Below are 13,752 nucleotides of genomic sequence, written 5' to 3'. Positions count from 1 at the left end.
AAGCACTGCCTAGAAGTTCATGTAAACACAAGGATAAGCCAGCCAAGAAACCAAGATCTGAAGGTAAAGATATTACAGTAAGCCCTAACACAGACTTCACAGAACAGTTTTCAATGAACACTACATATTCATATTTTAATTTATTACATGTAAACTTGAAAAATCTGTGCTCAAAATAAGTTATACTCCAATAAACAAGGCAAATTTTAGCAAATACATACATCATGATTTCGTATCACCTTAAAACAAAAGGCAAAGACAAAGGCAAAAGCATGCACCCTTTCCTTAAATTATTCTGTCTCCCAGTTCAACTACGCTAAATATGCCAAAGCATAAAGCGAAGGCAGTTTCTTTGCCTCCCTGAAATGTCAGACAACCAAAGTTAAAACATATAAAGAAAAAAAAAGCCCACCCAAAAAACCCCAACCAAACCTACCAGTTCACTTGGTTCATTATCAGACTGTTGCGACAATGATCGAAAAGCTCTGAAATATATTTTTTTTTTTTTAAATACAGGTAATTACCTTTTTCACAGATATTCTTGGTTTCATTCGATTGCCCTGAGCCCTGGCGTATGTATCCATGATTTTACCACTCTTAGTATTCGATGAAAAGAAGTCAGCTCAAAAATACCTACGAAAAACATTTATACTTGATTATTTTATGTTTCCCCATTTAGTTTGTATACATTTTGAAAATGCAAGTAGACAAAACAAGAACCAATAAAAAAAATTAAAAAGCATTTTACAACTGAGAAAGATTAAACAGCACACCATCCATACTAATTGTTGCCTCTGAAAAAGTACTGCCTTAACGATTTTTAAAACGATGCACGAAATGTAAAACACACACCTTACAGTTACTTCCCACATTTTTCTTTAACTAGATGTCAAGGCTGCATTGGGGGGCAGGGAGAGAACATTACATTAAATATTGTTTCACTATCACTGACACTCTGGTGAAGTTTATCAGCAGATTCCTGTACCATACAATGCACTGGAACTACCCTTCAACAATCTCAAGAGGAAAATGTACTACTTACCCACTCAACCAACTGGCCTATTTATTCTGTCAACGATAAGTACTACAGACAAACACACATGACTCCTGTTTAGGCTAACATGTATCCACAATCTTGTTCCCTGGCAGGGCTCTGGGCAGTCCTGTCTCTGCTGGCAAAACACAAGGGACCAAAGATGCATTTAGCAGCACTCTTACTTCACCAAAGTAGGTCAGAAGAGTTCCTGCTTGAGTCAGCTACCCTTATTGATCTTAAGTCTAATTCTAACAACAAGAACAAAAAAAAAAAAAAAAAAAAAAGAAATGAAATCAAAACACATTTTTCAAGTTCCCCTGTTCAACCAGCAGCAATGAAAGGAAACAGAATAATCTAGTTTGTTTCATTCATCTCTACATACCCCAAAACAGGCAATAAATAAATAAAGTATTTATAAATTAATATCTATATATAAAAATAAATTAAAATTAATATTTATAAATCTGTATTAATAAAGACAGAAAGCACATGCTGGGCTTTTAAGTTCTATGGAAGTTTTAATACTTCATCTTTCCCCATGGTCACACTACTTAGCCAGGAAAAAGAACTCCTAGACTATCCAAAATAAATCAGGTAAGGAGCAAATGCATGTAAAAATGACTGCAAAATAAAAAAATAAACACCAACACATCAGAGTATAGGTCTCCTTTGCACAACTGACTGGCTTGGTTTTCTCAATCTCATCTCAAGCACATATTTAACCTTTATATGGGAAATAAATCTTTATATGGGTTTGTTCTTGAGTATATTTAATTAAATAAGATGATGAGTAGTGGCATCAAGTAATTGCATTCTTCATCTCCCTCCCAGCACCTATAAAAGTAAAGCCTCCTCAAGAATACAATGGCAAGAGATTACTAGGTACATCTATTCACATTCCACCTTGATTTCTGCTTTCCTTCATAAACATGAACTTGCTAGAATCTTAGGAAAAAAGTTACACTTATGTAAATAAACTGCAACACTTTAATCTCTGGAGCACAGCATCTCTCTCAACTGGATGTCTGAGGTTTGGAAAATTAAGACAGTGACATGAAGCAGCGGGGTACAAGTTAGATTATATATAAATATAATAAATACAAATAAAAAACTCAAATTGTAGCAAACTTCTGTGGATGGAAGATTAAAAAACGCAATGATGCTTCTGTTGAGACTTGCATGTTTAAAAAAAAAAGAAAGCCATGAAACAATATCAAGCAAGAAAAAGAAATCCACCTCACTTGTCCCTACTGCTCTATCTTAAATGCCTAATCCATTCTGTTAATGTAATCATATCAGGGAAATACTCTTAGAGACATCCTTGTCCTAAGAACCACCATCTATGGGAAAAGCTGGTTTCTCACATAGGATCAAGTCAGTTCCTTGAGCTATGAGTTATCATGAGTTATCATTTTTGGACTGATTGCTCCTTGCAGCAAAAGCCCAGCATAGCAAAATCATGAAGATTACTTTATAACTGTGTTGGGTCCTGCAGTATTAACTCAGGTACAGTAGCCTACAGTTACACCGTCTCCAGGCAGTAGGTTAAGTATTTTCTTGTGGCATCAGCTAGTAAACTCTTGGAGACCCAAGCATCAACACAGAGCTACCTGCAGTGTCACCCACCTCATGAAACCAATGGTCTTGTAAATCACAGTACAAAGACTCTGAAAGATCCTGGACAGAAACTGTACTGGTTTATCAACACAACACCATAACCATTTTGTCTTGTCTTCATCCTGCCCTTCAGTACTTGAATTACACAGGTTCCCTCCACCACTTACAGCATCTCAGCTCTCTGTCATCCATTTCAGAGAAATCTGAAGGGTCCCACTTGTCCAACAATGCAACTAAACCTGAAAGTGTTCTTTTTAATGTATAAAATTATTATCCATTTTCAAAAGAACAATGGTCCAATAATCTGAGAAGTACCAAAACTTTAAAACAAACTGGAAAGGAAGTGAAAGCACTGACAAACAAAACAGCCTGGAAACAGCTCGTTTCTTGTGTAAATAAAACCTACTGTTTAAAATTATTTTTACTTCTGCGTATTGTATTTGACTGTTAAATTTAATTTCCTCCTACTGTAAACTCAAAAAAGGGGGAAAAAATGGCAGAAGTATCAGATGTAAGAGGTACAGGACTTTCCTGTTACTGAATAACTATCAGTAGACACCCAAAAAAAGAAAAAAATTGATCATGCGAATAAGTGATAAATACCTACACTAATTTTAACTGTCTCTACCTTTCTAGCAAGTTGGATCACCTTAAATCCACTCTTCCAGCGATTTGCTGAGGAACACCCTTCCCATCAGACCATGTAATAAGCATTTAGTTAGCTTTTCCAAACTTGTTTGAATATATGTGAGGAGCAAAATTAAATAATCAGCTTAAGGGAATCCAACAGGAATTTTGCCATGGACTTCATCTCTTTGTATAAATTTATCCTATGCCAACATTTATTAAAAGTCAGTGTGCATTGAAAATCATTAGCTGACAGGAAGAAAATTTATCTTTTGTCTGTAAAGTGCAAATGTGCTGAGTAAATCTCTTAAATAGCTATAAGGGCATATGTGTACATGTGCACACCTATGTTAAAGGCATACAAGGACATGAGGAATTTGAATGTACAGGCAATAAATTCGAACAATATGTAATATGTTCTTATTAAATTTCCAATAAAAAGATCCTAGATGATGACAACAGTATATCTATGATTATGTTTCAAAAAACTATTTTTGCTGTAGTACTGTAGTACTGTCTTCAACACAATGGCCTGAAGCAGCCAAAAGAACTTTGCTGATGATTTGCAAAAGCCAGGTTTAATCAAATACTGAGCTTTGAAAGATTCATTCCAAATATATAATTTAAAAATACCTTAAAAACAACAGTATGCGCTCTTTTTATAAACGTAGCAAAACAACTGCTATTGAAAACCAAATTAAACAAGCCTACACTGACAGGCAGGCAGGATAGTTGAATGGATCCTTCTCTATTTCTCATTTCAAATTACTTATCACTTTCACTAATTGGGTTGGCAGTCTTGAAGAAGTCCATTTATAAAATGGTAAGTTGTCTTGACCACAACCACATCCACAGTAAGAAAAGGAAGGGAGAGGGGGGGTTGAATACATCATTGTTGGTCAGCATTAACGACAGTTATGAAAGGTTGGATCTTCTTTCTCTTGTTTGATTCAAATTGTTTTATATTGTATTTTTGTCACATGGAAGCTTGACATGAATACCAAACTTCACCATTTTCAAAAGAAACCTTCATTTTCTCTGCCTAGATCGTTGCTAAAAATCATCACCCCCCACCTTCCCCCTAGTCCTGGGTCTGGATTCTCAAATACGTCCTGGGAAAAAAAATATTACCCAATGTACCAGAAATATCCATTAGTCTAGACTTTGTGGTTTGTGCAATTAACTTTAAGTTTCTGTACTTTATTCTGTCGTGCATTTCGTACGTGACAATTAAACCAATTAAGTTGGGGGGGGGTATTATTTTCTAAGCAGTAGCATTTTCTCAAGTGATCTTACTTGCCCTTAGAGAAAACTCCATCAGAGAATACCTTGTTTAGGAGGTACTTTTTGGTTTTGTTTTTTGGATTTTTTTTTTAGATTATATCATACCAAATGATTAACAGAAAGAGGGAATAATCTAACCTATTTCATTATTTTCCCACACTGAGTAAGACTTTCCACCACTATACTTCTTCAACTGCCAACAGATTTTAAAGAATCCCTGAAGGATAAGAAATTATGAGGCATCAACCAAGATAGCATAATTTAATTACCATGCCTCAAAAAAAAAAAAAAATCACCTCGCCTGCAGACTAAAAAATTCCCCTGGACAAATGAGACCAACATTATTTTAAAACACTTAATTTCTCAAGAATTAGTTAAATATTATCAGTATCTATTACTAAAGGCTAACTGTACAATTCTGGAATAATCTTGCAAATACGAAGCAATATAAGACTCTTCCCAAGTGTTACATGGATAAATTAAGCATATTGTGTTACCATTGATTTTAGTACCACTGTTCTTTCCCAGATACAATTAAACTTCTCTTTTTTCCCTCCCTATCTCACTCTGGTAATTTCTCAGGGCTTCAATAAGGTTTTAATACCGGATCTACAGTTCATAACTCCCCCCGCCCCCGGCCTTTGGATATTGGGGGAAATCAGAGAAAGGTACTTTGGTTGTAATAAAGAAAGCCCCTCAAAAGAGCCAAGAAAGTAAACGAGCAATACTCGTTGTTCCTCCTCCCTTCAGGGAGGAAAGGAATTGGGAGGAGGACGTGGGGAAGGAGAGGGAGGAGACACTTTTAAAAAGCGAAATGTTGAGAATGGGGTGAACTTATTTAACCCGTGCGCACCAACCACAAGCCAACCAATGCAGGAGGTAACGCGAACTTATTTAGCCTCCGTGCATCAACCACAACACCGCAAGCACGAGTCAGTCTCTGGCCGAGACTGCAGACAACCCCAGGCGAGGGGGTCACCGAACCTCCCACCGAGGCGTTCCACCGGCAGGCCTTCGGCGCAGGCCGCCGCGCCTACCAAGGGGCACTCCGGGAGGAAGGAGGGATGCTGTGAGCGCTGCCCCCCCCGCGCTCCGCGGGTCTCGGGGCCAAAGCGCCGCGCCACCTCCCCTGTACCCCCCCTCCGTGCTGCGGCACAAGGGCGTCCCGCGCGGCGCGGCCCCCAGCCCCCACCGCTCACCAGCGGCCTCCCCGCAGGTGTGTGCGCGCCGCCGCGGAGGACCCGCAGGGCCCGGGAAAAGGCGCGCTGCCCCAGGCCACACAGAGCCCGCTGGGGTGGCGCCAGCAGCGCCTCCTCCCCGCGGGGAAGGGCGGCGGAGGATGCTCTGCCCCTCCTCCGCCCCCCGGGAGCGGGCCACCTGTGGGAGCGAGCCCCGCCTGACAGGCCGGCAGGCTGCGCCCCGCCCTCAGCGCTGCTCCCCGCGGGGACGGAGGCGGCGGGCCCCTCGCCCCCCAGCAGGGCAGCGGGGGACGGCTGGGGGGGAAGAGCGGGCGGCCCGTACCTGACTGCCTCCTCAGGACCCGGCAGCCGCATCCGTTTCACCGCCAAAAGCAACGGAGCCAGCGCCCGGCCCCGGCCCCGGCCCCGCTGCCCCCGTCACCGCCGCGGCGTAGCGCCCCGCAGCTCCCCCGTCCCGCCCCCTCCTGCCCCTCCCCCGGCGCGCGCCTCCGCTCTCGCGACGCTTCCCACCAACCCCACCCCCCTGCCCCACGCAGCCTCGCGCGCGTCCGGAGGCGGGAGGGCGTCACGTGGCGGCTGCCGCCGCGCCCCCATTGGCGGGAATTGGAGGCCGCCCCGGAAGGGGCCCGGGAGGGCGGGGCTGGCGGTTGGAGGTTGCGCGCAGCCCCGGTCTCTGCTCGCGCCCGCGGTGGGGATCGCGCGCGCTGTCCCCGGCTGTTACGGCCGTTACTCGGCGTCGGGGGCGGCCCGTGTGCTGTACTCCCCTCAGGGGAGCAAAACCCAGCTTGTGCCTGCCTGGCCGTGAGAGGGACACCCCGTGTGCCCCTGTCAGGTCTGTCCCGCTGGATCTTCCCAGCGCTCTCACAGAGCGGGGGGTAGGCTGGGTGGAACTGCTCCCCTCCTGCAGCGCACCCGCCGGGGAACCTCTGCGGCCAGTCCCGCTCGGTCCCATCCACAACAGCAGTGCGGGTCGGCACAGTCAGCACCAGCATCTGCTCCGCGGCAGATGTGTGGTGTGGCGCAGAGCTTGGCGCTCCTTTCCGTGCCTGGCACGGTAGTTGCAGCCTCTGCAAAGCCTTAGGGGAGGTTGTGTGCATGCGAGGTGGGTCGTTCCTGCCTAGTCAGTCTGGAGTGGAGGACTGCCTTGTGGTTGATCGTGAAAGCCTCTCCTGCTTTCCAGCTGGCTGGCTGGCTCAGCAGGGTAGATGGGTTAGAGGCTAGAGTCTGGTTTTAGTCAGACAAGGCACAGACAGAAGACTGTCAAGCCCTGTCTGAAACTCTTGTGCCGTTCCTCCCTTCCCACTCCTTTTTAAACTCAATGCTGCCAGTTTCCCCTGTGCGTCAGGTGTGCTATTTACCCCAGCAAATATGCAACTGACTTTCAAATCCTCATGAGTTATGATGGAGATGTGTGTTTTAACCATATGCGCTGTTGGGGCCTGAGGTTTCTTTTCTATTCGCGTGGAAACAGTAGTCTCATGTAGCTTCCCAACGTGACTCCATTTCAGCAGCAGCTCCTTCAGACACTAACCTGACAACAACGAGGACACAAATGATGTGTGTTGAGTGATACGCGATGGATAGACTAATGCTGTCAGCTAACGATTCTGTCCTTCCCCAGAATCGGGACAGGTCTTTCTGAGACTCGGCATACAAGAGTGAACCTCAGGAGGAGGAACAACAGAACCAGACTTCCACTGTGGCTACAGGCGCAGACAAGGCAGCATGTGATTGCAACAGCTTCTGGAAGACAGAAAAGAAAGAGCCTCCAAAGCTGAATTCAGCAAGAATCCAAAACTTTGTATACCAGGGGAGGGAGGAGAGAAGAAAAAGAAAAAATCATAAGAAGATGCTAGCCTTGTAGCTTTTTCAGTACTGGGGGATTTCAAAGTCTCACCTGCCCACTTCATGGAGAGAAAGGCAGACAAACAGAGAGAGACTACCCTGACTTCCTTAGAAGTTGCATTTTTCTGCTGGGTACCACCTGAGCCCTATAAAAAGGATATGAGAATTCTTGCTACTGCATCTCCATTACTTTTCCGGATAATTCCTGCTTCTGCCCAGCTTCTGTTTTTACTTAAGCTGTGGCTTTTATTTCTGTTTAGTCCTTGATCACAGGCTGTTTCTGGGTTGTGCAATCATTTTAGACACTTTAGAAGTCAGGGGATGCATGTTCACTTACACATTTTGCCGACTGGTAGATAAGTTACATTTTAATTTACCCTAAAAACTAATATGCTGTGTGACAAAGCCCACAAACCATGCAGAGACTCAGTAGATAAAAGAAGCAAAAGATTACTGGTTCTAAAGTATGTCACAGTGTTAGCTAAGTGGGACAAATAAAAGGTTTCTCATATTCCCAGGGACTGCAGGTCCCTATGGGATGGGGAGAAAGTAAATGAATAATAGAATCAAATTTAACTCAAGTTAGTCATCATTTCAGTGCCCATTGAGACCAGCCCAGCTTGGAAACACACTGTCATTTGAGTAAAAAAATTTTAACAGTTTTGCACATCTTTGGCTAACCAAAAAAATACCTCTTTTTGACCAACTGCTTCATTCTAAATACTTTTCAGTTTTTGTGATACTAAAAATGCTTTAAGAAGGTTTTGTTGTTTTTCATGTATCAAGACTTACAGTAAGTAAAAAATTTCCAAAACAAAATAGATCTGGAAGCAATGTAAACATGAGAAAGCATCCGTTAAAAATAAATTCAAGCCTTTTATTCCCTTTGTTTTGTAATTCCCCTTAGACTATTCAGAATAATGAGTTCCTATGGCTCCCTGCCAAAACCTTGAAAATCAAGATTTACCCTCATCAGGAAACTATGAAACATAACCAACAGTACACCATTGTTTGTCAGAAAAGATGGTTTTTTATACAATAATAAAAATGGGAATAGCGTTGAAATAGTGATTTATGTTTTTTTTACATTGGTTTAAATACTGCCTATGTAAAAGCAGAGGGAACTTGGCTGGTCAGCTGACACTTCTTAAAATGTATATTAATTGTTTTATACCAGTTTCTGGGCTCTGGTATTTTGTGTCCTGTTCAGTTTTATATTTTTTAGGGCAGGGCCTGGCCTGGGACAGGTCTCCCAGCCAGGGAGCAGGGCAAGCCGGGGACAGCCCCAGCCCAGGACATTGGGCACGTCCATAGGGACAGGGACAGGTCAATGCCAGGCTGGGACGTCAGTGCATGTGTGGGGGTCAGGATCAGGCCCAGTGAGGGGAACCAGCGTCAGGCGAAGCTGGCTGGATAGAGTCAGGCACCTGTCTGTTTTCTGCCTGCTCGTTCAGTATCAAAAATAGGCATCTTTAGAATCTTTTTGTCAGAAATACGGTCATGTCCCTAGAACTACTGTGAGTCACTGTCTGCACCTGTCTTTTAAGGTTGATATTTTCTGGATCACTGGCTTGGAGCAACTTGTTGGAAGATTATCTCAGACTGATTTGTATGTCATCTCTCTAAGGTATTGAATGCCAGTTCTATAAAAGGAGATGAAGAACTAGTCTGTGACTTCATGGCTGTTTTCCATCCATTTTCTTACTAGCCCCTTAGATTTTTTTCCTCTGTACATGAAACCTATACAGTCGCATGATTGTGTCAGTAGTTTTCTTTTTTTGTGATACTACCTCTGGAAAATGTCCCTCTATAACTAAAGCTTTATTAAGTTCAGGCAAGACTTTAAATTACATCCAATAAACCACACTGATGTAATTTATAATACTATGGATTGCCTTCTCAAAGGCAGATAGGTAATTTATAGTCTTTGTATTCCTACCTTTAACAGGAGGCATAGCATACGCTTCTTGTCTCAAAACCTGGGTAAGCCTTTCCATTGATCCCATCGCAGCAAGCTGCGAATGATCTGCTGTGCTTGATACTAAAATCTAAAGCTCATAATGTAATAATTTCATGAATGGCTTTTAGTGGCTTATCTTTTTATAACATAGCCTTCTGCTCCCCAGCCCAGCTACCTGCTTCTACGTCTGCACTGCTTCTGGACTATGCCAGCATGAACATTTGTGAAATCAAGCAGTAAATGAGATTGAACTGAGAAGTCTAGAAAACAACGTTGCTTTCCTTCCTTTTTGCTGATCCAATTCACAAACATAATAAATGTGTCACTGTGGCACTGGGGATAGCACAGAGAAAGCCGAGAACAGAAACAGCTTAAATGGGCTTGTTCTGCCACCGAGTGCATACCCATGTGTTGACTTGCTTTGCCATTTAGACCCTGCTCAGCGTCTCCTTGAAAACACTTTTGACACACCTACCAACTACAAACCCGGAACTCTTCGTTTGAGTGCATAATTTAATTAGTCATCCTGTCATGAATCTTTGGCCAGGGTTGGACCACGGCGTTTGTCTCTGACAAGGGTTGGTTTTATGGCATTATGGTATAATGCGATGACATGTTCTGGTTTCTTTTCACTGAATGTTTCAGGAATCTGTTGTTTCCAGTGACGTGTTTGAGAAGTCATTTTTATTTGCGTGTTCATGGATATTTTAACTCATTTTTTTCATCAGTGAAAACCTAATAATGTTTATATATGTAACTATGTTGCGGCTATTACTAGTTTTTCTTTCCCTGGAGTTTGATCTGTAACCTACGTAAGTCATCTTCCAAAACAACATGCATAAAGGGCATAATCCACAGACTGTATACTGAATTCATCCCTCAGTTGGCCAGTTATGTCCTGCTGACAAACGAGTTCTCAGAGCCAACTTAATAGGGCTTTTAATGCAAAATGGAAAGCGTCACAAACTAACCTTATCAAAAGATGCACTGTACTGCACAGAGACAGTTTCAGATGCTACGAGATTCTTATCCAAAGGCTTGGAAGGTTCTCTGGATTCACATCCCTTCTGTGCATTGTGTTTACTTAGAGGATGCGATAATGCCGTCGCTATGTTACACAAGAGCATACAATAATAACTGGAGCTGGCTGGGAAGCAAAATTTTTATTCTACAGGAAATTCCAGCTTGTCAATATTTTGTTTCATCGAGCGCTGGAACAAAACGGTTGGCTCTGCAGCCTTTCTGGCAAAAATGGAACAATTTATTTCTTTGCCAGCTGACAAGCGTGGGGAGCCAAGAAACCAACTGAGCAGTCGGCAAATTGCCAGGGAGCTAGGTAGCCAGTCAGCTGAGCTACAGTAAGCAGCCAGCTTGGTTGGATTTCTGGCCGGCAGCCACAGCCAGATCACGGCTTAAGCTTCTGTAGAAAGTTTTGATGGAACCAGGACGATCCAGCATTTCCAGTGCCAATTTGTTCAATTAGAAAATGTTCAAACACCCTCTCAATAACTGACTACTGTCAGAAAAGAATGGAACTGTACTGCACTTTGTATTCCTGATGGATTTCTTCAGCTTTTGCCTTGTGATTTATGCAGACACGTATTGCTACAATGAGCTGATTAAATCAATGAATTTTTCCTTAAGGTTCAGTGATGATACCCAAGCCCATGAGGGAGTTTTCAGGGTGTCCATCATTTCTAGTTTTGTGATTATTATTATTCAGATAATGTTGCATGCCAGCAATACCTAATAGTATCTGCTTGTGTATGCCTGGTAACCAGAAGGTACAGTTACTGTAGACAATACACTATTAGATTGAAATAAACTCTTAATGTCTGCTATCAGGTAACACACTGTCTCATTGTCTTCAGTCCGTATTTGTGGATGATTTTAAGTTAGGATGAACATGCCGAAAATGCAACAATGAGGCAAATATATCTTCTGAACGAGGTAAAATATACTGATCTTTACTTATCTTTACATTGGTAATGTTGAGGTCGACACCGATATAGAGAGCCCCCTTCATTGTCAGAACTAGCTGTGCTCAAGTGCTATGTTTGCTGAATGTAACCTTAAATATTATTGCAGAATTCTGGCAGTGTTCTAGTTATCTTTCCCTTTCGGTGTTTTTTTTTTAAAAGGTATTGGACAAGTTCATAACAAAACGACATCTTTGCCTTCCTGCAGTTTACCATTATGGTATCATTGTAAAAGGTATGAGCTGCTTTTCTCAAATTTCTGTTGTAGGATAAATCTCATAATTTCTTATATCTGCAGATACCGTACACTCTGTACAATTCTCTTATTTGTTTCCAACCAGTTGCTGCACATACTTCCTCTTTAAAGCCCCGAGATGTCATATACCATCGTTACTTCAGCTGTAGTAACTCCAGGGAGCAATGAATTCCCTTGTAAATGTTTAGTGGTAATTACATTTTCTGCAATGTCATCTATTTAAGTAGTCTCTAATACTCCTGCTCTGAAATCAGAGGAACAGATGCTTTACTGAGCTACACTTCAAATCTTGTTCCTTCCACATGTAAATAAACCTGACTCTTATTTTCTCTCTCAAATTCAACTACTGCGGACATGCTACAGCAGTATTGGTGAATCCCATCCTCTTACCATCTGGATTCCAAATGAATTTTATGGCAGTTGCTTTGCTTTTCATTGACCTTTATATTTTCTGTGCATGGCCCAGTTTATTGCTGTTTTTACAGAGTTTATTCTTGAACTGGAAATTGTTTGCATTGTGAGTCTTTTCCCACAATTAAAATAGTTTAATGTACTGTTCATGGTGTAATTTCTTCTTCATTCTTGGTGGATTTGTTACATAGTTTGCTCTGTGCTGCTGCAACATATCTTAAAATGTGCTCTTCATCTCAGATGCAATAACTTGAGTATATGTTTAAGGTTTAAGTCAGTCTCAATATGTCCATTTCAATTGCTGGTTTTATATTCCACACACAAATAACTGCTGTTGTGTGTCATTTAAGTGTCTCTGATTCTTCATTTCCTTGGTGTTGCCACATACTCGGAGATTATTTCATTCCTCCCTGATTCAGTATATAAAAGAAATGCTCTTTAAACATGAGCACATTTTAATGGAAGTGTTACTGTCTTTTCCATCAAAATATTGAAGGGAAACTACCAAATCCTTATACTGCTTGGTGGCACCTTTTCAGCAATAATAGGAGTATTCATAGCTTCTCCCAAACTTCATTTTCAGTTCTCTCAAAAAAATAAAAAGAAATGAGGAGTGACAAGGAATCAATTGCCTAAGACAAACTAGGAGTGCCTCACTCCTCCATCCACATGGTTTTATAAAAGCTCACTGTAATACAAAGAATCCTGAAAAGCCTTATGTCGGAGAGAGGGAATTATTACCCCGGGGGGCTGCCATTGTGAAAAGTGGCCACTGTAACACTCCTTCCCAAGGACCTCTTTGCAAATCACTGTTTGAAGATGGAAAATCTTGGCCAGAATGAGACAAAGAATAGAAATGCCTGAAAGAAATACTGTGCGTTCTTCCCTACCGCCATAAGATTTCTGAGTAGCTGTTTCTAAGCTACCTTTGCTGAAGGCTATTTCATTTTCCCAATGAAATTTTTCCAGGAAAATTTCTCAGCTCAGAAATGTTACATTTACACGGCCTATTGAGAACAGAATAAGTGAAATTTTTCAACTGTCACTGAAGCCGATCAGAGCAGAAATGTAGCATGTAAACAATGTCTGAAATGTATTTCCAGAATACACCTAGTTTAGCTGAAGTATTGGGAGTGATGATTACCCCATGTACCACTGATGCATGGAGTACAGCATCTTGGAGTCTGTTGGGTCAGTAATGGAACAAGCAGGGTAATGATAAGCTACACTTGAGTCTAAATAGGAATGATTTTAAAAATTTCTGCATCTAGAGATATGTGGATAATGATCACAGTAATGTCCGTAACACTCTGTCATTAAGTCAAGGTGCAGCTTGTAAAAAAGCAAGCCTGGCACTTTCTGGAAGAAGCAGCTCCATGATTTTGCTTTGACCAGTAAGACAGCACACGAATGGAACAGATCGTAGCTTCTAAGAACAAGTCTTCGTATTTCTTTGTTGCAAAAGTGTGACATACAGAAAATACAGTACCCGTTGCAGAGCAATAAAAATGTTCCACAGTATTATCAATAGTTATAGC

General features: G+C 41.9%; 1 protein-coding gene and 1 long non-coding RNA gene across 8 annotated transcripts in view; one reads left to right on the top strand and one right to left on the bottom strand.

The window, feature by feature from the left end:
• AKAP11 (A-kinase anchoring protein 11) overlaps positions 1-6,215 on the bottom strand; it is a 73,335-nt gene extending 67,120 nt beyond the window's left edge. For 6 of the 7 annotated variants that reach the window (XM_072850149.1, XM_072850154.1, XM_072850152.1 and 3 more), the window contains exons 1-2: positions 6,086-6,215; positions 525-633 (exon numbers count right to left, since the gene is read on the bottom strand). In XM_072850149.1, coding sequence (XP_072706250.1) covers positions 525-584 — 60 coding nt within the window. In that variant the 5' untranslated portion in view covers positions 585-633; positions 6,086-6,215. Of the gene's footprint in view, positions 1-524; positions 634-5,763; positions 5,870-6,085 lie in introns of those variants that run through there. The other variant, XM_072850150.1, reaches the window with a different exon arrangement.
• A 189-nt stretch (positions 6,216-6,404) lies between these two features.
• LOC140646350 (uncharacterized) lies at positions 6,405-12,294 on the top strand. The gene is made up of 3 exons (XR_012040407.1): positions 6,405-6,595; positions 7,385-9,235; positions 9,735-12,294. It is a non-coding gene; the product is annotated as an uncharacterized lncRNA (long non-coding RNA).
• Positions 12,295-13,752: the final 1,458 nt, after the last annotated feature.

Source organism: Ciconia boyciana, chromosome 1 (genome assembly GCF_034638445.1).
Source record: "Ciconia boyciana chromosome 1, ASM3463844v1, whole genome shotgun sequence".
In the NCBI taxonomy this organism is placed as follows: Eukaryota; Metazoa; Chordata; class Aves; order Ciconiiformes; family Ciconiidae; genus Ciconia; species Ciconia boyciana.
The sequence above is the reverse complement of the archived record's forward strand: the minus strand, read 5'-3'. Positions and strand labels throughout refer to the sequence as shown.